The sequence below is a fragment of the Chaetomium strumarium genome, assembly GCF_033439665.1.
Source record: "Chaetomium strumarium strain CBS 333.67 chromosome Unknown B0T15scaffold_2, whole genome shotgun sequence".
NCBI classification, from domain to species: Eukaryota; Fungi; Ascomycota; class Sordariomycetes; order Sordariales; family Chaetomiaceae; genus Chaetomium; species Chaetomium strumarium.
In genome coordinates this window covers 2,105,230-2,126,190 of record NW_026944430.1, presented here as the reverse complement: position 1 = coordinate 2,126,190, position 20,961 = coordinate 2,105,230, and the positions used below count along the sequence as shown (strand labels likewise).

General features: G+C 54.1%; 8 protein-coding genes across 8 annotated transcripts; 5 read left to right on the top strand and 3 right to left on the bottom strand.

Annotated features, from left to right (window-relative positions):
* The first annotated feature begins 759 nt into the window (after positions 1–759).
* On the top strand, positions 760–3,417 carry B0T15DRAFT_105774 (heterokaryon incompatibility protein-domain-containing protein). Its single transcript, XM_062861423.1, has 2 exons — positions 760–1,361; positions 1,446–3,417. The coding sequence occupies exons 1-2, from the start codon at positions 992–994 to the stop codon at positions 3,176–3,178; spliced, it is 2,103 nt and encodes a 700-aa protein (XP_062724126.1). The 5' UTR covers positions 760–991; the 3' UTR covers positions 3,179–3,417.
* On the bottom strand, positions 3,217–3,561 carry B0T15DRAFT_490936 (cutinase-domain-containing protein; the record flags this gene model as incomplete). The annotated part of the gene is made up of 1 exon (XM_062866736.1): positions 3,217–3,561. The coding sequence occupies one exon, from the start codon at positions 3,559–3,561 to the stop codon at positions 3,217–3,219; it is 345 nt and encodes a 114-aa protein (XP_062724125.1).
* An 897-nt stretch (positions 3,562–4,458) lies between these two features.
* Positions 4,459–6,478, bottom strand: B0T15DRAFT_429068 (beta-lactamase/transpeptidase-like protein; the record flags this gene model as incomplete). Its single annotated transcript, XM_062865701.1, has 4 exons — positions 4,459–5,376; positions 5,433–5,703; positions 5,757–5,894; positions 5,947–6,478. 4 exons carry the CDS (start codon positions 6,476–6,478, stop codon positions 4,551–4,553), a joined length of 1,767 nt encoding a protein of 588 aa, XP_062724124.1. The 3' UTR covers positions 4,459–4,550.
* Positions 6,479–6,915: 437 nt separating this feature from the next.
* B0T15DRAFT_429064 (C6 zinc finger domain-containing protein) lies at positions 6,916–9,131 on the top strand. Its single transcript, XM_062865700.1, has 2 exons — positions 6,916–7,138; positions 7,214–9,131. The coding sequence occupies exons 1-2, from the start codon at positions 7,044–7,046 to the stop codon at positions 8,826–8,828; spliced, it is 1,710 nt and encodes a 569-aa protein (XP_062724123.1). The 5' UTR covers positions 6,916–7,043; the 3' UTR covers positions 8,829–9,131.
* Positions 9,132–11,421: 2,290 nt separating this feature from the next.
* On the top strand, positions 11,422–12,966 carry B0T15DRAFT_572531 (uncharacterized protein; the record flags this gene model as incomplete). The annotated part of the gene is made up of 3 exons (XM_062870898.1): positions 11,422–11,672; positions 11,739–11,943; positions 12,151–12,966. 3 exons carry the CDS (start codon positions 11,422–11,424, stop codon positions 12,805–12,807), a joined length of 1,113 nt encoding a protein of 370 aa, XP_062724122.1. The 3' UTR covers positions 12,808–12,966.
* Positions 12,967–12,999: 33 nt separating this feature from the next.
* On the bottom strand, positions 13,000–13,998 carry B0T15DRAFT_392339 (uncharacterized protein; the record flags this gene model as incomplete). The annotated part of the gene is made up of 1 exon (XM_062864627.1): positions 13,000–13,998. One exon carries the CDS (start codon positions 13,996–13,998, stop codon positions 13,000–13,002), a length of 999 nt encoding a protein of 332 aa, XP_062724121.1.
* Positions 13,999–15,515: 1,517 nt separating this feature from the next.
* On the top strand, positions 15,516–16,934 carry B0T15DRAFT_483028 (uncharacterized protein; the record flags this gene model as incomplete). The annotated part of the gene is made up of 4 exons (XM_062866140.1): positions 15,516–15,789; positions 15,843–16,329; positions 16,391–16,696; positions 16,757–16,934. The coding sequence occupies 4 exons, from the start codon at positions 15,516–15,518 to the stop codon at positions 16,932–16,934; spliced, it is 1,245 nt and encodes a 414-aa protein (XP_062724120.1).
* Positions 16,935–17,641: 707 nt separating this feature from the next.
* Positions 17,642–20,297, top strand: B0T15DRAFT_550345 (amino acid permease-domain-containing protein; the record flags this gene model as incomplete). The annotated part of the gene is made up of 11 exons (XM_062870244.1): positions 17,642–17,888; positions 18,177–18,348; positions 18,449–18,588; positions 18,622–18,688; positions 18,741–18,742; positions 18,802–18,844; positions 18,898–18,995; positions 19,036–19,161; positions 19,252–19,585; positions 19,672–20,109; positions 20,278–20,297. Exons 1-11 carry the CDS (start codon positions 17,862–17,864, stop codon positions 20,295–20,297), a joined length of 1,467 nt encoding a protein of 488 aa, XP_062724119.1. The 5' UTR covers positions 17,642–17,861.
* Between the last annotated feature and the right edge of the window lie 664 nt (positions 20,298–20,961).

Sequence of the window (20,961 nt, the reverse complement as noted above, 5' to 3'; positions counted from 1 at the left end):
TTTCTTGAACCCATTTCAGCTTCAAATAGGCTTCGCTTCTCACGTTTTCATAATCATCTGTGATAAGACGCCGATAAGAGCCGGAATGGTTAAGTGTTATTCGAATCTCTTTCTCGGTCTTCCTTGAGAGGAGGCATGCGGACCGTGAATTCTGATGTTGCTGCTGCAGTGTAACACAGCCGAATTTGTACAATACCTTGAGACAGCAGAGGTAGATCTAATAAATTCCTACCCTCATTGTCGAGAATCGGCCAGCATACGGCTTGAACGCAGTTTGTATTCCTGGGTCGATCTGCGTGACAAGCTGAGGCTAAGCATACAGATACTAATTCATCGGCAATACGCTCCATGCTGAAATGGCCCCTGAGATTGTCGGATCCTTCCCAAACCGCCACGACGAGCCGAAACCCATAACAAAGACAAGCTGTCGCTAACGTGGGGAGCCCGAAAACGTAGATCTGGGCCTGGTAATTACTAGTAGTTCATTTTCTTTTTGGGTCGAATTGCGTGATCTGCGAATTACGCAAGCATGAAATGAGGAGCTTTTGGCGCTTTGGGAATTGAGGTTTCCCTGAACTAGCGCAAAAACTCTCCCTTGTGGACTTGCCTGACTAAGTATCCGTAAGTTGCATCCCGAAAGGGTTGTATTGCTATACTGCCTGGCTGCGCCGCATCACCCGCTGGCTCACCCGCGCTCACCCCGCTCGCGCGAGTAAAAGCGACAAAAGCTCACCCGGCTCACCCGGCTCATCCCATTGGCGGGTGAACCGGAGCCATGCACGCGCCGGTAGCAGTCCCAGACCAGAAGTCACGGGGTTTGTGTCGCTTGTGTTCCAACTTCCGTGAGGCTGAGGCTGTGTCCTGTAACTCCTGTTCCTCACTCCGAGCCCTGAACTTAGGATCCGCTTAGAGGTCCGATTCGTACGGCGACAAACGAAGCACGCGTCCGTCGACAACTCATTTTGTTTGTTGCGTATGCCATGCCCCGAAGATGAATGACGCATTTTGTCTCCCCTGCCAGTCCCTGTTCGAGGGAGCCCCAGACTCAGAGGCAGACTGGACTGAGAAGTTCAGGCGCAAGCCGATTCGGTCGCATCGAGCTCACGGAGGCGCGGTCGCCCTGCGGGACTGTGCACAAACTCGATGCCTTCTTTGCGCGGCCCTTTGGAATGGACTGCCACGAATGCACCAGGACAGGTGGCTAAAGGAAGACAAAGCTTCCTCATCGGCCGAGCAACGAAAAACAATTCCGTTCGAGGTCGAACTTTCCGAGTCCACAGGCTGTGACGGACCTTTTGTGGACATCAAGATATACGGCGATGACGCGGTTTCGGGCTGCCGCTTCCATTTTGCAGCTCTCGGTACGTGTTGCTTGAGGTCGACTACTCCAGGTTGAAGCTGAAACGTTTCTGACTTGGGCTTGATTATGGATGGTACAACAACAGACGGGTCAGAAACCGAAGCTCTTATGGTGTCACCCTTGCGATCGCAGGATGAATGCGAATCAACCTCATCCGACGAGTCAATGCAGTGGGCGAAACAAATGCTTGAGAAGTGCGAAGCTCACCACGAGAAATGCCAGACCACGCCGCCGACGACGACAGGCCCGAGGTTACCGACCAGGCTCATTTTTCTAGGCAAGCCGGGCGAAATGCCGCGTTTGATCGAGACGTCGGAAAAGCTGCTTGTACCCTGCTCACCGCCGCTCAGATACACGACTCTAAGTCACTGCTGGGGGGAAGTCCATCCCCCTAAACTGACGAGTGAAAACCGACGGCAATTCTACAATGGAATACGAGGCCAGGAATTACCAAAGTCTTTCACCGACGCCCTAAATATCACCAGGTTTCTCGGCATCGAGTATATCTGGATCGACTCTCTCTGTATCATCCAGGGTGACAAAGAAGATTGGGAGCATGAATGTACACGAATGGCCGACGTCTACCGGAATAGCTATTGCAACATCGCGGCCCTTGAAGCTACCGATAGTCGCGGCGGCTGTTTTCAACGGCGAGATCTGACACTCCCCCGCCCCATCGTCGTTGAAAGCAGATGGCACGGTCAAGATAAGGCTCTCTGGGTGTACAAACCGGATCTGGCGCTCCGTCAGCTCGGTTGGGAGATCGACGATTCTCCGGTCCATCGGCGTGCCTGGGTGCTCCAAGAGCGTCTATTGTCACGGCGGATTCTCCATTTTGGGCGGAAGATGATATATTGGGAATGCAAGGAACTGCTTGCCTCGGAAGCCGGCACGACGTTCGATCCAGCTTCCCTGTATCACTACCTACGTAACCCCCTTAGCTGCGACATCGTAAACCCCGCGAGATTATCGCAAGATGAGATTTACAACCTCGTACGGGCATGGAGTGAGACTGTCGTACGCCGCTACACGGGTGCAAGACTCACATTCCAAACCGACAAATTCATTGCCCTTTCGGCCCTGGCTCGCGAACTGCACCAGATCCTCAGCTTCGGGACCGACAGGGAAGTGAAATATCTTGGAGGACTGTGGAACCTATTCCTTGAGCGCCAGCTGCTGTGGATCGCGCTTTACCCTGAGACAACCACGAAGCTTTCGCATATTACTGACGGCGTAACGGCACCGTCATGGTCTTGGGCCTCGCTCAACGGGCCTGTGGAAATATTTTCCGGTGGGAGAGATGACTTTGAGCTGGTCGCCCACGTTACCGGTCATACTCTTACCCCCAACTCCGGCGATCCTTTTTTCGGACCTGCGGCGCAGTCGAAGAGCGTGCTTGAAATCACAGGTCTCTGCTGGAGACTCGCCGCTTCGGAAGGTACCGAATATCCGATAGTCCTTAATCTGAATTTGGATTCCGCCGGGGACTCCTCGGCGGCCAGGACCGCCAGCTTGTTACTACCAATTGCTATTAACCTTCAGCAGCGCTACGTAGTAGGCTTGATGCTGCGGGAAGTAGAACACATGGAAAGCACCACGTCGTATGAAAGGGTGGGCGGCTTCGTCTTAGCCGGCTTTTCAGCTGACCAGAGTCCCGCTGGAAGGTGGCAGGCGTGGCTGGACAAAGCTATCGACTTTCTTCTGGGACACAAAATCATCTGGCCGAGCCAACTGGGCGGCCAGCCCAACCAGGATGCGACAGTCACCCGCGATATCAGGGAGAAGGCGACCACTCGTCAAACCATCTACCTTGAGTGATGCTTGCATCCATTCATATCTAGTTACCTACACTGGCATCAGCCGGATACAAAAAGTGCGCCGGCAGGATGAACAGCGTACCCCAGCAGACGGCACTCCGCTACGCTGCAGTACACCTTGGTCCTATCCGCCGGAAAATTCGGAATCCTCCCGGCGTTCTGCAACTTCTTGGTATACCCAAACAGCACGACCCCCTTCACCTGCTCGCGGATCCCGGCCGCCAGCTCGCCGACCGCGCTGGCCACCACGGCCGTGCCCTGGCTGTACCCGCCCGCGACGACCGCGGCGTCGGGACACTTTTGGTTGGCTAGCGTCAAGAGACGCTTGGCCTCGTCGATGGCGGCGCGCGAGGTGCCCGCGGGCAGGAAGTTGTCTTGGAGCATGGCCAGGCAAGGTCCCGCCGACGCCCCTGGACCCAGATGTTGTTTGGGTAGCGCAGCTCGAGGGCCGAAGCGAGGACCGGGCCGGCGGAGATGCCCTGCGGATATTCGAGTTAGGTGATCGAATCGTGGTTTGGGTTAATTACCCGCTTGTTCGGTGAAGGACATTCACATTACCATGTTGCCGGGCTCGGTCGAGCCGCGGGCAAAGATGTAGATGACTGGGGGCAGTTGGCGGAGCTGCCGCGCTCGAGGTCGGTGCGGATGCTGCTGAGCTGCCGGGCCTCGAGCTAGAGCCGCCGGTATAGGTACTATAACGTATCGCTAGAAAGGCATTACAAAGTGCGCCGCCGCTAGCGTAACAAGAGACGCGCCCTAACCTACTATAGGCGCCGGAAGGACGGCGCCGGTCGCCGAGGCTTAGAGAGGTATAATGTGACGAAACCCAGGCAGTCCTGCCTCTGAAAGGGTTCTTCCGTCGAAGGTATTGCTGGTCGGGCTGTAGGTCTCGGTGAAGCCAGAAGGTTTACAACAATGCTAGCTGCAATGTTTGCACAATAGATAGAGACTAAAGACTATTGCTTCAATAGCTCACTGAGGAAGCTAGCTACCTAAAGGAGTGATAGAAGGATGAATCTATATACAGCTTCCTCTTCCTAAGTGCTCGCCGTACTCACAGCTCGAGTACCCCCGAGCACTTGGATGCTCGTCGTGCTATAACTTCGATCACCCCAAGCATCTTGCATGCTGCAAGCAGTGCAAGGTGCTCTCTTGTCTTGGCGCCATAGCACTTCCAGCCCTTCCTGATTGGCCCGTCCTGCTATTCTGAGTGATTGGTCCGGGACGTTCCCTATGCCCCGCATGTGGTCTCTTAATATGCAGCCTCAAGGTATGAATGAAGCAGCTCAGGCGTTGTTATTGTGTTCTATGCTACCTCGCAACTGCCCCGACTGGGAATAAGTGGCTAGGTGCTTTGACAAGCAGGCATAACCTTAGTCAACCTTCTTGAGAGTCTCCCTCATCATTCTGGGTCTGAGTCCAGTAACCTTGCCCCTCTGATCGATCTCAAACTCGAAATCATCACTTCCAACATTCCCGTACGTCAGCATGTCCACTAAGCCCCATGATAGGCATCCACCACTGAAAGGACCAGCAGGCGCCTCTGTTGCCCCTTCCCTGGCCTTTGCCTCCGACTCTTCCACAGCTTTAGCTTCATAAATACCCCTGAAGGACATTGTTCGGTCGTCTTCCAGCCCCATCGGGTACAGTCTCAGGACAGGCTCTACCCCTGACCCCGGCCATATGAATGAGGCATGCGTGGATAGTACATCGATGCCTCCACGGGTCCAGTTCCGAACCACGAGCGTCTGGTTCATTTCTACCGTCAGCTTATTCGAGGTTCCCTGATATACGCCGGCAAACCGCGCGGCGGCAGTCTCGCGAGCCGCGTACTCAGCCGCTGGCAGCAGCGTCTCTGCGAGAAGATCAGGGAGATAGCCCAGCAATTTGTCGCTTCCAGAGCCTGCAAGAAGCACCACGTAGCCTAATTCGTGATCTGGCGAAAGAACAATCATTGCACTGTAAAGCCCGAAAGCGCCGTTTTTCGTGTAGAGATCGACAACACGCGTACCGCGGTGGCCAAGCGGGAGAAGGGCTCGACGAATCTCCCAAGGCATGCCAACAGACAGATGGAGGTCCGCAGTGTGGGTCATAGGCTTGAGCCAGGAGCGGGTCGTGGACGGGTGGAGGATAGATGAGTTCAGGATGGATTGACCGAGTCGTGTAAGATCTGCAGCTGTGGAAAAAATGCCACCGTATCTATAGATATTTTAGCCCTGTAAGACGAAGAGTGAAAGGAACATGGAAGTACTTACGGGCTAGAGTCTCCCGTCGTGATGTTCCACCATGAAAGCAGATCATTCTCGGGGATGATGGCATTCTTCTTGCTCTTGGGAGCCTCCAGTGTCGTACGCTTCATCGAGAGGGGCCGAAGCAGCGAGGATTCAAGAGACTTCTCGAACGAATTTCCTGTCATTCCCTCGAGTGCATAGGCAAGAATTTGGTACGCAAGGTTTGAGTACACGGGGGTGTTTGACGTGGACGTGATGGGAAAGTTGGTTTGAGCCGTAAGGCCCTGGAAGAACTCTGAGCACCAGGGTTAGCCAATATGTTCAGCTCGGGGATATCCTCGAATTCACCTTTACGGGAGCAAGGTCCCAAGCTTGGTTCTGCTATACTGCACCTTGGTTTCTCTTTGTCGTCGAGGACGGGCAATCCGTATTGCTCAGGGTTGGCGTTTGATGGTCCAATAAAGGTGGCGATGTCGAAGAGCCCAACTAACACGATAGTTAGAATCGCCAACTTCATAGAAACTGGAGATGCGCTTACGATTTCGACTAATCCCTGCCATGTGCCCGCAAAGCTGACCGATGGTGACTTCATCCCACTGGACTCTGCGCGCAGGATCACCCTTGTTTTTCTTGGCTGCACGCGCAAGCTCGGGCACCCATCTCGTTACGGGATCATGCATGCGCTCCATTCCGACCTCAGCAAGTAAGGTGTACACTGTGATCAGCTTTGACACGCTCCCTATGCGAAATACAGTATCCTCATTGAGCGTTTGTGAGGTCAGGAAGCCCTTCATCTCTGGAGGAACATATCCATGTTGGAAGAGAGTCTCGGAAGCGGAGAAGGCCTGGACGTAGAAAGTAGCGTTGAGGCCCTGGAAGGTCCCGTTCCTTCCAAACTCATGGAAGGTGTTGTTGAGTCGGTCCATGGTGTCTGCGAAACTACTGGAAGAGAGTGGATCGCGTACGGGTGGGAAGACAGGACCCAGGAGAGGACATGGGCCTCGTTGCGCATGGCTCTGCTGTGGTAGGACGGCGAGGCCGAAGGAAAGAATAGAATAGAGATATTTCATGATGATCTGGAGTATATTGCTGTCTCATGGAAGATCGTGATGAAAATCAACTGTCACAGAGAGTGCGAGTTCGACTGCTTTATATAACGAGGCTTGTGAACGGAGTCAAGGAGAGGATCGCGCAGAGAGCGAGCCCCCATCAAAGCAACAACACCAATATCCACCCAATGGTTCCATGGGACAGTCCTAACAGCTCTCTGAGTGGTTGACTCGCTCATCAGGCTTGCACTCAGCCTCGCAGGCATGCTTCGTGTGATCATGAAGGGATTGCGAGTCCATTAAGCTTGAACTTGCGGAGAAACCAATCAGCGTGAGGCTGCTCTGTAGATCCGCCGTGATTGGTCGGCTCGCTCAATTGATGCCGCTTTGGGCTAAAGGCCCGCTTTTCCGCCGTCGCCGCATTTCACACCGCCACGCACTGTGATGGGGTCAGGTGAGATGGGATGAGCTTTTCTCTCCTCAGAGTTTTCTTGGGGAAGCTCTGCAAATGAATCACACAAACGATGATGAAAACGTCTCATTGTCCTGAGTACGTGTCCAGAAGACGTGTCTCGAGCGCTACGTCATGGTCGGTGTAGGGCCTAAGGTAGCCGCTGTTGGTGCAGGTCGACCACGCCGAGCATACCACACCAAGACCAAGACTGGCTGTCGCACCTGTAGGTAAGTTCGTGGATCTATGCCGTACCTTGAGATTCGATTCACTCGGGAAACAAGCTGAGACACTGACGCTGTCAGGGTCCGTAAAGTGCGCTGCGATGAAGGCAAACCCGACTGTGTGCGTTGTACCTCCACTGGCCGGACGTGCGACGGTTACGCTTCCTTCTCACCTTCTTCACCCGCTTCATCGTCAATATCCAAATCGCCCTCTCCTTCACAGGGCCATGAGCCACCTAATGCCACCGCCGATCTCAAGCTGATCCTACCACGGCAAAGTCCTCAAGAGGTTCGCAGCTATCGGTACTTCATTGAAGTCACGGCTCCGTCCCTCGCCGGTGCTTTTTATGCCGACTTCTGGCTTGCCGACGTTCCACGCGTCTGCATGTCTGATGCAGCCATATGGCATGCCGTGGTTAGCCTTGGTTCTGCCCATGAGGACTTTGCACAACATGGCTGCGCGTCCGGGAGCGAGTTTACACTCAGGCAGTTCAACTCCTCTATCCGATGTCTCACCGAGTCGCGATCGCCTAGATTTACAGATCGCTGGAGAGCCCTTACCATCAGTACCATCTTTACGTACATATGCACCATCAAAGGATTGCATGATCAAACGCAGATGCATCTTCAGGCAGGACGCAACCTCCTTCGGGAGCTTCAGGAAGATGGCTTGAGGGTAACAACTGCTGCAAACCAAAGTCGACTTCGAGATTCTGCACCACCGACAACCTCAATCACATCAATTCCCATATCACTCGCTCCGATACAGTCTATTCTGGTCAACCTGGAGCTGCAGGCAAATGCACTCGATCAGGGTGGCATTGTCGATAACCCGGTTTTGCTCGCGCAGAACAAGTTACTCAATACATGGCGCTCTTATGCGGCGCCTCAGTCCTCGGCTCGCCCGACTACAGAGAACGTTAAACAAGCTCATCGTGCTGCCGAGTCGCTGTTTTTTGGACTGGTTTTGTCTTCTCAAGAACATGCAAAGCAGCTTGGTGATCTTCGAATTGGCAAGGCCGGGCTGGATGTGCTATCTCGTCTAGTTGTGCGACAAGAGGCTCATACGAGATGCTTCAGAGAGATTGGCAAAGCAATCGACATCTTCCAAAAAGATGTGGATTCACCTCCTAACACCCCAGGGCATGTCAACCGATTGAAAGAGCACACAATCCTTCCGGTGCGCCTCTTCCATACCACCAACCGCATCCTTCTAATTCAAGACCCAGATGAGCATGACTTGGTGCAGCGCCAACGGAGCCTCCCTGCCTTGTTTGCCTCTGTAGTCGACCTCGCTGAGCAAATCCTGGATCTTGATCCCGTCAAGACCCTTGGAGTAACATATACGCAACAACTCTTCTTAGTCGCTCATAGTGGCATCGGCCAGTCAATCCGCCGGCGTGCCGTAGCTTTGCTGCGGCGCCCAAGGCTGGAAGATGGTTGGGATAGTCGCATCTCTGCACGTCTTGCCGAGGCGGTCATGGACAGAGAGATGGAGGCAGCGTGGGAATATGAGATGGAGCAAGGCCTGAGTGCAGGGAAGGTGGGAGAGCAAGAGGAGGATGTCGACCCAATGTTTCGCATATACAATTTGACTTTTTCTTTTACGGGAAGGCGAGAGGGGCGGACTGTCCTGAGGACGTGGCGGGAGAAGCTGAACAATATTGCTGGGAAAGAAAAGACAATCTGTTGGTGATGATATAAATGAATTGAAGGCTCATAACTCATAGTAGACAGAAGCTGTCTACCACTGTTTTGGAATCGCTTACGGGGTGGGTAGTTTATGGATGGCTAAACATATTATTGAAATATGCCGTGCACTTACTTACAACTTCGTGTATTCGCGAGTATCGTCCTTCAACATCGAGTATTTGGTCCCGACTCAGCGTTACAGTTTTGAATAGTTTAGTAGTGGTTGTGAAAGGTACATTTCGTGCGACAGATTTTAGGCCTTGCACATCCTGCCATCAATAGCCACATTCCATTGCTCACTTCCAACTCCATTCAGGGCATAGAAGAAGCCATCAGGATCCCATTTGTCTTTGATGCGCTGCAGTGCGTTGTAGTTGCTTACAAAGAACATCTTCTACCAGTTTAGCTGTCGAAAGTCAGCTTCGTTTTGGTATGCCCCGCCATTAGGAGTAACGGCTTCGATGGCAGGCATAAAAACATTGGTCATAAGATCCTGGTTCGCGATCATGTCAGTCCTAGGAGCTTGGAAGCTCCATGGAGTTGTAAGGGCGACTACTGCCGTTCCTTGGCCGAGATAGTATCAGGTGAAAAGCGCAAAGCTATAACGTATCTTATAAGCGAGATGAACATATAAGCGAGTTGAATACTTGCCACTATACTATAACAATCAACTACAATTACAATACAACAATATTATGAACCTACTATAATTACATCAGAAACGGCTGAATCAGATGCTTCTGCAACCTTCTGACAAGTGCGGGCATTATAACCAGGCTTGCCGCATACACTATAGCACTGAACCTTCGTACGAGCTTCCCCTGTACCACTACCATCCGGCTACATTTCTTATGCCACCTCCCCAACCATAGCCTTTTGGTCTAGTAGATCCTTTGAATCTTATACTGCAAGTGATACTCCAAGCTATACACATGTTCTTTTAGCTCTTCGGCGCTTGCTTAGCGCCTTGTTGGCTTTATAGAGCGAAGACACCTCTGCCTAAAAGAGGGCCACCTGGTGCATTATAGCTATTGTACCCTTGGTAAGTGTGACGGTAGAATCCACCATACCATGGCATAGGCCATTGCTTAGTCATGTGCCCGGCTTCCGGTGCATGCATGCATGATTGGTCAACCTGGTTGGTACCCCACCTTCCACATCTGGGCACATGCCCTACATCCTATATTTAGACTTCTTCGCACCTTGCAGTCTTCGAGGATTCCTTTCCATGTCACGAGGGCCGTCGTTCAAGGCCAGGGTCAAGCCTCTGGTGGTAAACTGACTGCATTGCAAGAATATTGAACTTGTAGGAGGAAAGAAATCCTCGAGACTACAAGGTAGGCTTTAAATACAGGATGCGAGTAGGTCTGAGCTTGCATGCATGATGTAATGGAACATGTATAATGAATCATCACTTAGTCTGATGAATCATTATACATACAAATGATATCATCATCATAGTCGGTGCGTTCCACCGTCATATTCCTCTCATAAGTTCAATATTCTTATAATGCAGTCAGTTGCTTACTAGAGCTTTAAGCCTGGCCTGTGACAACAGTCACCGTGATAAAGACCTATATTCTTTAATATCTTTCTTAATAACCATATACTATATAATAGTGTAATCACATTTATAGTAATTTTGTGAATCTTCTAATTCTAACTATACTTATCTTTTATATATATATATATGATGGTGAAATGTACTGACTATGGTGATGATATTATTTGAATGTATAATGATTCATCATACCAAGTGATGATTCATTATACAAGTTCCATTACATCATGCATGCAAGCTCAGACCTACTCGCATCCTGTATTTAAAGCCTACCTTGTAGTCTCAAGGATTTCTTTCCTCCTACAAGTTCAATATTCTTGCAATGCAGTCAGTTTACCACCAGAGGCTTGACTCTAGCCTTAAATGATGGCTCTCGTAATAATATATATAGTATTAGTGATGGTGCAATTAAACATAGTAGGTCTTCCTCGGAAGACCGTGCTTTCTATGACGGTGGAACCCACCGTACCATGGCACAGGCCATTGATTGGTCAACCTGGTTGGTGCCCCACCTTCCACATCTGGGCACATGCTCCACATCCTGTATTTAGACTTCTTCGCACCTTGCAGTCTTCAAGGATTCCTTTCCTCCTGCAAGTTCAATATTCTTGCAATGCAGTCAGTTTACCACCAGAGGCTTGACCCTGGCCTTGAACGACGGCCCTCGTGACACTTTCCTAGCTTCTACTATCTTTGAAGACTTACCTTCTTTGATACCTTTCTCAACAACTATATACCATACAATAGTGTAACTACATTTATAATAATCTTCTAAATTTTCTAATTTGAACGATATCTACCTTATATATATATATATATAATAGTAGTGGTAGAGGCTAATATGGTAATCATAAAAGCCGCGAAAAAGGTCCCTCTGGACTCAGACCAGCTGGCGCTAGTGTTGTACGGGGGTTCTGATTGGTCGGGATTGCCTGAGCATGGTAGTGGGTCCTCACGGTACTTCACCGCGCCACAGCTGATCTGAGCACCTGAGACTAGGCACACGACAATCACCATCGATTATGGGTGCTACAACATGATATACAGTTGCGCGGGCGATGTCATCACATCTTGGCTAGAGAGTGTGATAGAAGAACTACGCGACGAGTTTCCGAAGACACGCAGCGGGAAACGGAAACGAGAGCCCGATCGATTCACTCCGTCTCCGTCGTCGTCGACCACATTTAGTATGAGTGCCAAGAGACGGAGAGGCGAGGTGGCAGATGCCGACGACATCTTTGCCACGCCCCAGCCTCCGCCTCGCGCACTAACCGATGCGTCGTCAACGTAGTCCATCTCCTACGGCGACAACAACAGCACGGGCTCCTTTCCAGCGCTTACCACACATTTTAGCTCCAAGACGCCCATCAAGCAGTTTCAGCGGATGGAGGTGGCAGCCCACGATCCCGTCCGCCTTCGCCAGCTCTCCGTCGAGGATCCCGAGCTCCCCGAGACCTTGAGGACCATCGTCCAGGATCTATCCCTCCTTGCCAAGAGCCGCGGTATTATCCACCAGGGACTCCAGGCAAGCCCCCTTCCTGCCTGTTGTCTGGTCACGGTGCTAACGTATTTCCCACTCCTAGTCCACCCTTCTAGAAGCCCGACGAAACCGACCTCCGTCTGGACGATGTAGACGATGTTGCCTTCGTCTCGGCCAGCCTCTGCAGCCGTCTAGCTCATCCTAACCTGCACCCGTACCAACCCAACGCCCCCCCCTTGGCCTGCCCACCGCTCGGTGGTGCTCGACATTCACTCTGCCGCCAAGGAATGCCAAAACGAGATGCACCCCGAGGCCTCGTGGAATATGCTTGTCCACCAGCGGATCCTCGCCTTGGCCGCGCCACCGTGCTGGGAGAGAGAGGGCCCGGTGCACTTCATGCCCTGTACGACGGCCAAGATCCACCCGGCATACCGTCGTGGCTCCGGGACCGGATCCGCCAAGATGGTCGACTTCGCCATGTACGTGGAGCCCTCGGCGTTCGGGGTCGACGATGCAACCGCTGTTGACAAGGCCCGGACACGTCTCCCCGAGGCCTCTATTAACCACACCGACTTCGCCCCCCTTCGCCGCCGACCCATCGCACTGAGCATCCAGAGTAAGGCGACCGGTCATCAGTTGCTGGAAGCCGAAGTCCAGGTGGGCGTCTGGCTGGCCGCCCAGTGGCGCATGCTCGAGTCTCTCTCCGAGGACAAAGCAGCAGCTGTTATGCCGCCATTTCTCCCCGCAGTCATCATCCAGGGCCACGACTGGCACTTTGTTTCCACCACACGCAGCGGCGGATGTACTACCCTGTGGGCGAAGCAGACGTTTGGCTCCTCGGAGACGGTTCTCGGCATCTATCAGCTCGTCTGCATTCTGCGATATCTGGGGCAGTGGGCTGCGCAACATTATTGGTCGTGTTTCCGACAATGTATTCTCTAGTCCCTAAAAAAAGGGAAGAGGATTGTAGTCGGTGAGAATAGTTAGTGATCAATCGAGGGTCAGTTGGGGTTCAGGTGGAGGATCAGTCAGTGTGACGGTTTGAGCACACCAAGTAGGGATAGGACTCCGCAGATCATTCCAATTTCCAAAGGCTTAAAGTCCAATGAGCCCGCTCGCAACGAGAATCAAACGTCAAACATCTGCCACAAAATTGACGACAACCTTGCCCTGCCGACCCCGCCGCCTAGCAAAGTCCCAAGCCTCCACAGCCTTGTCAACACTGAACTCCACAACGGGCAATGGCTTGACCGTTCCCTCAGCAATCAACCCTGAAATCTTACCCAAGGTTTCACTGTCCGGTGAGACAATAAAGTAGGTATATCTCACCCCCGGACGGCCCTCCAGCTCTCTCGGCACCGCCCCCTTGTCCGTGGCCCATACCGGAGGCGGATCAGCAACGGTAACCACGACGCCGTCGTCCTTGACCGTGGCCCACGCCCTGGCCAGAACCTCCCCGCCCGCCGCATCAAATACGGCATCCACACTCTTCATCCCAACCCCCCTCTCCCAGTCAGCCGCCGTGTAATCCACTGTCTCGTCGGCTCCCAGCTCGCGCAAATATCCATGCTTCGCCCCGGACGCGAGCGCAACCACCCTCGCACCTATAACCTTCTTGGCCAACTGCACCACCATACTCCCGACCGCCCCGGACGCCCCCGTCACCAACACTCTCAAACCGCTGGTTGGTATCGGCCTCGGCGACCAGGCGCGCTTAAAGAGCGCTTCCCACGCGGTCAGCGCGGGTATGGGCAGCGCTGCCGCCTGCGCGTGGGACAAACATTTCGGCTTGCGAGCTAGCTCCTCCGGACGAGCATAGACGTAGTCGGCTTGGCCCTTACCGCGGTCTGGGTGTAGCAGGGCGGAGACTGAGTCACCGACTGACAGGGGGCCAGTATAAGTGGACGGCAGCGAGGCGACAACGCCCGAGATTTCAAATCCGGGGATGTGCATGGGGTTGGAGGCGGAGTAGAGTTCGGGCCAGGTTAGTTCATCGGCTGTCAGGCCGGCCGAGTGGACGCGGATGAGGATCTCTGAGTTGGGGGCGTGGGGGTCGGGTGTGGGGAGGGGATGGAACCGGCTGAGGGATACGGTCGGGTTGGTTTTGGGGCCGAGAATTTGGATTGCGTTCATGTTTTGGGGCAGTAGTGCAGTAATCAGGTATTAGTGATGAGTGGATAGGAGGTTTTGGTATCTAAATAACCACAAAGCCCTGGGGGTTTGGCTTTATAGAACGTCGAAGCCAGCATTGTACGAGGTAATGCGCGCTGAGTCAGGGATATGCGTCAAGTCCGCTCACAGTGTTGCCTCGGCAAAACCAACTTGAGAAAGAATGGGTCAACTAGGTAGGTAGTTGAAAGCATTATTAGTAAGCTTTACTAATTTTGCATGGCTCCCGCCATCGACGAAAGTCCGACTCTCCGGCTGACGAGACACGGGTGACTGGCGGAGTCACCCGTTGCTCCCGGATTGCTTTTATAAAGCTCTCGAAAATTTCACTGTCGCTAGTTGCTAACTTGTTTTCGGGCTTGTCTGGTAGTAAAGGGCGCCCAAACTCTCTGACGGGATCGTTCACTCAGCCCCACACTAAATAATCCCCCAGAGAGCGAGCACATTAGAAAAAGTCGGCTCCGGAAAGCTTCCGGCTTGTATTGTCCGGCCCGGTAAGCAGCACAAGGCCCGCCCATCGTATTAACCGGTATCTATTCACAGACGTCCACACAACGCCGGCGAGTCCAAGAAGTCTCTCAAATTTTATCGTCGAGCACAGAGTATTGGCGTGAGAGACGGGCAGGTCGCCTGGCAACCCTAATTCAGGATTTGGGATCGCCGGCTCAAACGAAAGAGGCCAATTCGTACCTGTCTCCATCAACCGCCCGAAGCCCGTGGTGAGGCATGTTGGCCCAGGAAAGCCTCAATCAGAGCGGTGAAACGAACAGACAGTGAGTGGCTTAATCCACGAAGATGGCACCGTCTCTTAGGTACGTGATGCCGGTCTGGAACCCTCTGAGGGGCCTGGTGCTTCCAGACAGCCAGGCAGGCACCCAACCCGCCCAACCTCGATACCAGCCCAAGGCCACCGGGCTTGCAAATGATAGCGGTCCGGTCCCCATATGGGAGGGAGGTGCAGATGGAGCCCATTTGTGAGATGTTCACGGGTCTAGACACATTATACGATAACCCCAACAGCTAATTCACGTGAAGTCGAGTGAGCAAAGGCACCTAACTCAAGAACCCCGTATCCGTGGTCATCACGCCATAATGATCTATGACCAAGAGTTTGGATGATACGGACATGTCGAAAAATGGCGACAGGGGCAAGTGGGGAAGGCTTGTCGAATCAATGCGCGGCCGACAAAGACACGCAACTCCCAGGCTCCCTGCCCCGCAGAGGGGGAGTCTGGAGAGTGGCACGGCGGCGCTGAAGCCATGCACCACTCGATGGCATCACCCCCAGTAAAATGTTGCACGCGTTGTCGGGTGTGGTTGCGTCGCATTGTCATGATTACCCTTGTTTGGCCGGGCGCTCCGGCATCAGTATAAGCATCTAGCAGCTCGGCGATTCTGGTAAAACAGTGTTTTTGCCCCGTGTCTCACTGCTACCAAACCGATCTACTTCGCTCAGTCACCTGTGAACCGGCTTGCTGAACATGGCTGCTGCCGCAGTTCAACGACTTCTGGCCTCCAGGCCCGTTGGCCAACCAGATATCGGCTACACGCCTGATCACAACAAGTATCTTGACAGATCCAGGAGACGACAGGAAACAGAAGCCCTTCCCAAAACGCTTCCTCCGGGATTTCCCAGCGAGCTCAAGTCTAAGCTGGTTTGGGATGGCAACAGCCTGGCCGAGGCTTACGACTGGAACTACCATCTGAGCGACGACGACTTGGCTGAGATTCACTCTGCTTTGCAGCACTTCAAAGGTTTGCCCTGCTCTGCCATCTATGGTGAGGCATGTCAGGGCTGACCAGCGCAGGACTGAACGAACCTCTCGGCTTCGTCAGCCGGGATATCTTTCCTCTGCCTAAGTTGCACCACCGATTACGCGAGATCTCTGACGAGGTCCACAACGGCCACGGGTTCAAGGTGATCAGGGGCGTGCCGGTGACAAAGTACACGCGGGAGGAGAACATCATCATCTACGCCGGTATCGCGTCTCACATTGCGCCCATCCGCGGCCGGCAAGACAACCAATTCGACGGGAAGCCGGCCGACGTGGTGCTCGCACACATCAAGGACCTGAGCAGCCAGGTCGAGGCCACCCAGATTGGGTCGCCCGCCTACACGGCCGAGAAACAGGTCTTCCACACCGATGTGGGAGACGTCATTGCCCTGTTTGCGCTGGGCGAGGCGGCCGAGGGTGGGCAGAGCTATCTGTCAAGCGCCTGGAAGGTCTACAACGAGCTAGCTGCTACCCGGCCCGACCTCATCTGGACGCTGTCCGAGCCTTGGGCTGCTGACACGTAAGCGCAATCACCTACTTTACATCCCGTGCGCCTCGGACAGCGCTTATGAAAAACGCAGATTCGGCAAGTCCGACAAGCCCTACAACCTCGCCCCGCTGCTGCATTTCCAGCCCAAGACAGAGACGCAGCCCGAGCGGCTGATCATCCAGTATGCACGCCGGTCGTTCACGGGCTACTGGGGCCTTCCCCGGTCGTCCGACATCCCGCCCATCACCGAGGCGCAGGCCGAGGCCTTGGATGCGCTGCACTACACGGCCGAGAAATACGCCGTCTCGCTCGACTTTCACCAGGGCGATATTCAACTGGCGAATAACCTAAGCATTTTCCACGCCAGAGCCGGGTTTAGAGATTCGAAGGAAAAGCAGTGAGTTTCCTTCGAATCTCGAGTCTAGAACAGATCCAGTTGTTTCTGACAACGTTTTAGGCGTCACCTGGTCCGCCTGTGGCTACGCGACCCCGATCATGCCTGGAAGACGCCCGAGGTGCTGCAGCCGCGCTGGGACTATGTGTACAAGGGGGTGACGCCCGAGGCCAGCGTCTTGCCTCTGGAGCCTTACATCAGAAGTGCCAGCAGCGGCAGCAAGAATGAGGTGGATCATTGAGGGAGGCGAGACGGGCCTCCTCCTGATGTTTGAGCCTGCAATCAGTGGGGATTGTTTGAACCGTTTCTCATTGGTCTGGCGATACTGTTGCAGTGATGTTGATGTGGCGCCCCAGCTTGATATCCAAGTCGAGGCTGATGCCGGAGTTGATATTGAGACCGATGTGAATGCCGACGTTGCTAATAAGCGGCGTTTTTGGTTCTGATGCTAATGCCATTATCAGTCTGTCCAGCAGGTGACACAATCGAATCCGGTCGGTCAGTCTGGTGTGTGCACTCACGTGGATCCCCATTTTGAACTCTCGCTCTTTCGCGCTCCAAAGGACGGGGTGGAAATGCGGGCTCGCTGCTCATGCAATGACATCTTAATGCAACAACATGACGAAAATGCTGCTGCCGAAAGTACCAGACCGAGCAGACTTGACTTGGTTATCAAGCTCGCCAGATTAGGGTGTAGGGATGTTGCTCTTCAACAGCAGAACTCGTCGGGCTCGTCTCGCTCGTGTACCACAGTAGGGGATGCCATGCCGCATGCGAGATCGACGCGCTGCAACCGCCCGCGCGCAGCATCCCAGGGTTACACAATGATGCGAGCAACACCCAGCATTACGAACGCGTCAAACAAAAGCTGAAAACTCAGTCCCAGATAGCCTCCACACGAGTCGGGTTGGTTGACAAACCAATGCTTTCCCAGGTGCCGGGCAGGAGGGGCAGCAATTTCACGTGGATAGAAACATTCCCGGCCCGGCAGTATCATATTTCAACCCCCGGTCTCTACCTGCCACTCACAGTCCGGATGCCGATGGCGTTATCTTTGCCGCCGATGAGCAACCACTGCCGTGCGGCAAGCTCCCGCAACTCGGCGGCGGAACACGCACTCCCAGACCGTGTTGCACACCTGTCGACCAGCCATTGACCCTGGAAGCCCATGCCCCGGGTGGGAGAAGCCGCCACAGTAGTTCGTGCTCGGCGCCCTCTGATACCGTTGGCTGCTGGGGAAGAAGAGAGTTCCTAAACCTGTACTTGCTGCCAAAAGAGGCAAGTCTCGCACATTTCGCCGAGCGAGGTTTCCTTCACCCGCTAGACCGCCAGCCACTGGTCGTGGGGGGTTGTTCCATCAGGGAGGACAACACGAAGTGAGACCATCACACAATGGCGGGACCCTGGTGCTGCAGCACCTGAGCACCGGCAACCCGAACAACAGGTAGATAAGCCTACGCGGTACCGATGATCCTGCCCTGAGGCAGCCTCAAAATATACGCTGGAGAAGGGCGGTAACGACTCGCCGCCGTCTTATCAGGAAGCCTCGGGCGCGCCGGTCGAGAGCCAGTCGCCATTGGGATATAACGTTGGGGCGGTGACGATCATCTTCTTGAATGTGAGCAAGATGACTGGGACGGGGGTGTATTCGACGCGTGAGTTTGCCATTTTTTTCTTCCATATGTGTGCTCTGGGGAGCGGGAAAGCGGGTTTGAGTTGAGGGTGGGGTTGCTGATGAGAAGTGTGTGTTCGCAGCCTCGGCCATCCTCAAGGGCACCGGCTCGGTCGGCCTGGCCATGATCTACTGGGCGCTGGGCTTTCTCACATCCATCGCGAGCTTATCTGTGTACCTCGAGTACGCGGCCTACTCCCCGAACCGGTCCGGGTCCGAGGTCGTCTACCTCGGGCAGGCGTACCCATGACCCAAGTGGCTGGTGCCGACCACGTTCGCGTTGCAGTCAGTGCTGCTATCGTTCAGTAGCAGCAATGCCATTGGTAGGTTTTGCCTGTTTTGGTCGGTGCTTGGCCGAGGGGATCGCTAATCAAGGGGTCCAGTGCTCGCGCAATATCTGTATCGCAACGGCGGCAAGACTCCGACGGAATAAAAGCTAAAGGGCGTGGCGATCGCCGGGTTCACCGTGGTCTTCTTAGGTATAACCCCTTACGCCTCCCTTACTATAGTCCAGACACTTACATTTGGCCAGTTATCGTCTTCCACACGCGCTTCTCGTACGCGGTGTCTAACGGTATCGGCATCATCAAGGTCCTCACGCTCGTCTTTATCTCTGTTACCGGTCTTATCGTGCTCGGCAGCAACGTCTCGCGCGATTCCTAACCCCAAGGCCAACTTTATCGATTCCTTTTCCGGCCACGCGATGCCGTACGGCGTAACCAACGCCCTGTACTGCATTATTTTTTTTTCTTACGCGAGCTATAAGATCGCCTTTAACGTTATTAACGAGGTCAAGGTGCCCTCTCTCTACCCCCGCCCCTCTCTCCCTTTCCTCCTTGTCCGTCAAGAAGTGACGTCTTACACTGATCCTGCTGGCTGGCCGTAGAATCCTATGAAAACCATCCGGCGCGACGGCTTCATTGCGCTCGCTATCGTGGCCCTCCTCCATATCTTCGCCAACATCGCCTACTTCGCCGCCATCCCCAAGGCCGACCTGGCCGCGGCACAGCAGATCGCCGCCTCGCTCTTCATCACGCGCGTCTTCGGCCCGGGAAACACCGTGAACGGGCTTAACTTTCCCATCGTACTCTCCTCCTTTAACAACATCCTCGCTGTCGCGCTCGGCTCCTCGCGCATGATCCGCCAGTGCGGTCAGCAAGGGGTGCTGTCCTTCCCGCGCTTCTGGGCATCTACAAAACCATTTGGCGCGCCCCTGGGCCGTACCTGCTCACGTACGTTTTAACGATCCTGATGATCCTCGCGCCACCGGCGGGCGACGCGTTCAACTTCCTCAGCGACCTGCAAGTATACCCGCTATCCGTCCTCAATGTGCTGCTCGCCGTAGGGCTATACATTATGCGGTACCGCCGGGCGCGGCTGAGCCTGCCGCGGCCCGAATTCCGCGCGTGGGATCCCATCGTCATCTTCAACGTCTTGGTGAACCTCTACCTGATCGTCATGCCGTGGTATCCTCCCGACGGTGGACCGTTCGCAGGCGACGTGCACTTTTGGTATGCCACATATGTGGCGACTCGACTGTGTAACAGAATCACTTTCTGCGCTCTCTACTACTACCTCTGGGTGAGCGTCGTGCCCAAGCTCCGTGGCTACCGCCTCCGGCAGGAGACCATAATCCTCGGGGACGGCGCCCCGAGTCACAGGCTGATCAAGATGCCTGCCACCGAGGTGGTCCAGTGGGATGCCACGCACGACACGGTTGGCAGGCCGCTGCTCTGGGCCAATGGTTCGGATTTTGCCGACAACGAGAAGGTTCCCGGGTGGGCCTGCCTTAAGGGGAGAGAAGGACCGAAGGGCTATACAAAGACGTTGGCTAAGTATCGTTCGCATAATGCGCAGCATCCTCACGGGGAACGGTTAATTTGCAGGATGAGTTGAAGCTACACCGAGATAGCACCGAGCCTTGGACTCTAGAGTACGGACTCAGGAATAGGGTTGATCAAGCGAGCACCACTACCCGTGTACGTTCGTTGAATCGACGCCGAGGCAGATACGAACCTGGGTATACGACATCTCGGCGAGAGGCCGCCTTCTTATTGGTAGTTCTGGGAACGAGATGACGAAGGGGAGAGTTCATCCAGAGCGGCCGAGGAACGGGAGACAAGATGTCTCCTCGAAGGGGGCCCGTTCTCCTTTCCGTCTCGGCAATTGCGTGATTGGGAAAGATTGAGAGACCGATCAACCAATATCTCGCTGCTCGTGAGCGATATGCGTAATGATGGGCAGAGGCCACGCTTCTTGATAATTTGAGGGCAGCGAGCACTACTAAAGCGAACGACTTGGGCCAGGATCATGGCGCGACGTGTAGACATCAAGTATGCGACGTCTGATGTTCACGGTTAGCTAGGTGATATGCCTAAGATTGTTTGCGGGGATGAGGCCGGCGTCCTCATGGTTAACTTGACTTCAGTTCGAAAATTCGAATTTGAGGAGCTGGCGCTTCAAGTGCTTCGTATAACGTACATTATCAGCGAGCGGGACATATCAGCGAGCGGGACATATCAGCGAGCGGGACATATCAGCGAGCGGGACATATCAGCGAGCGGGACACTCTCCACTACTCTATAACAACTACTCT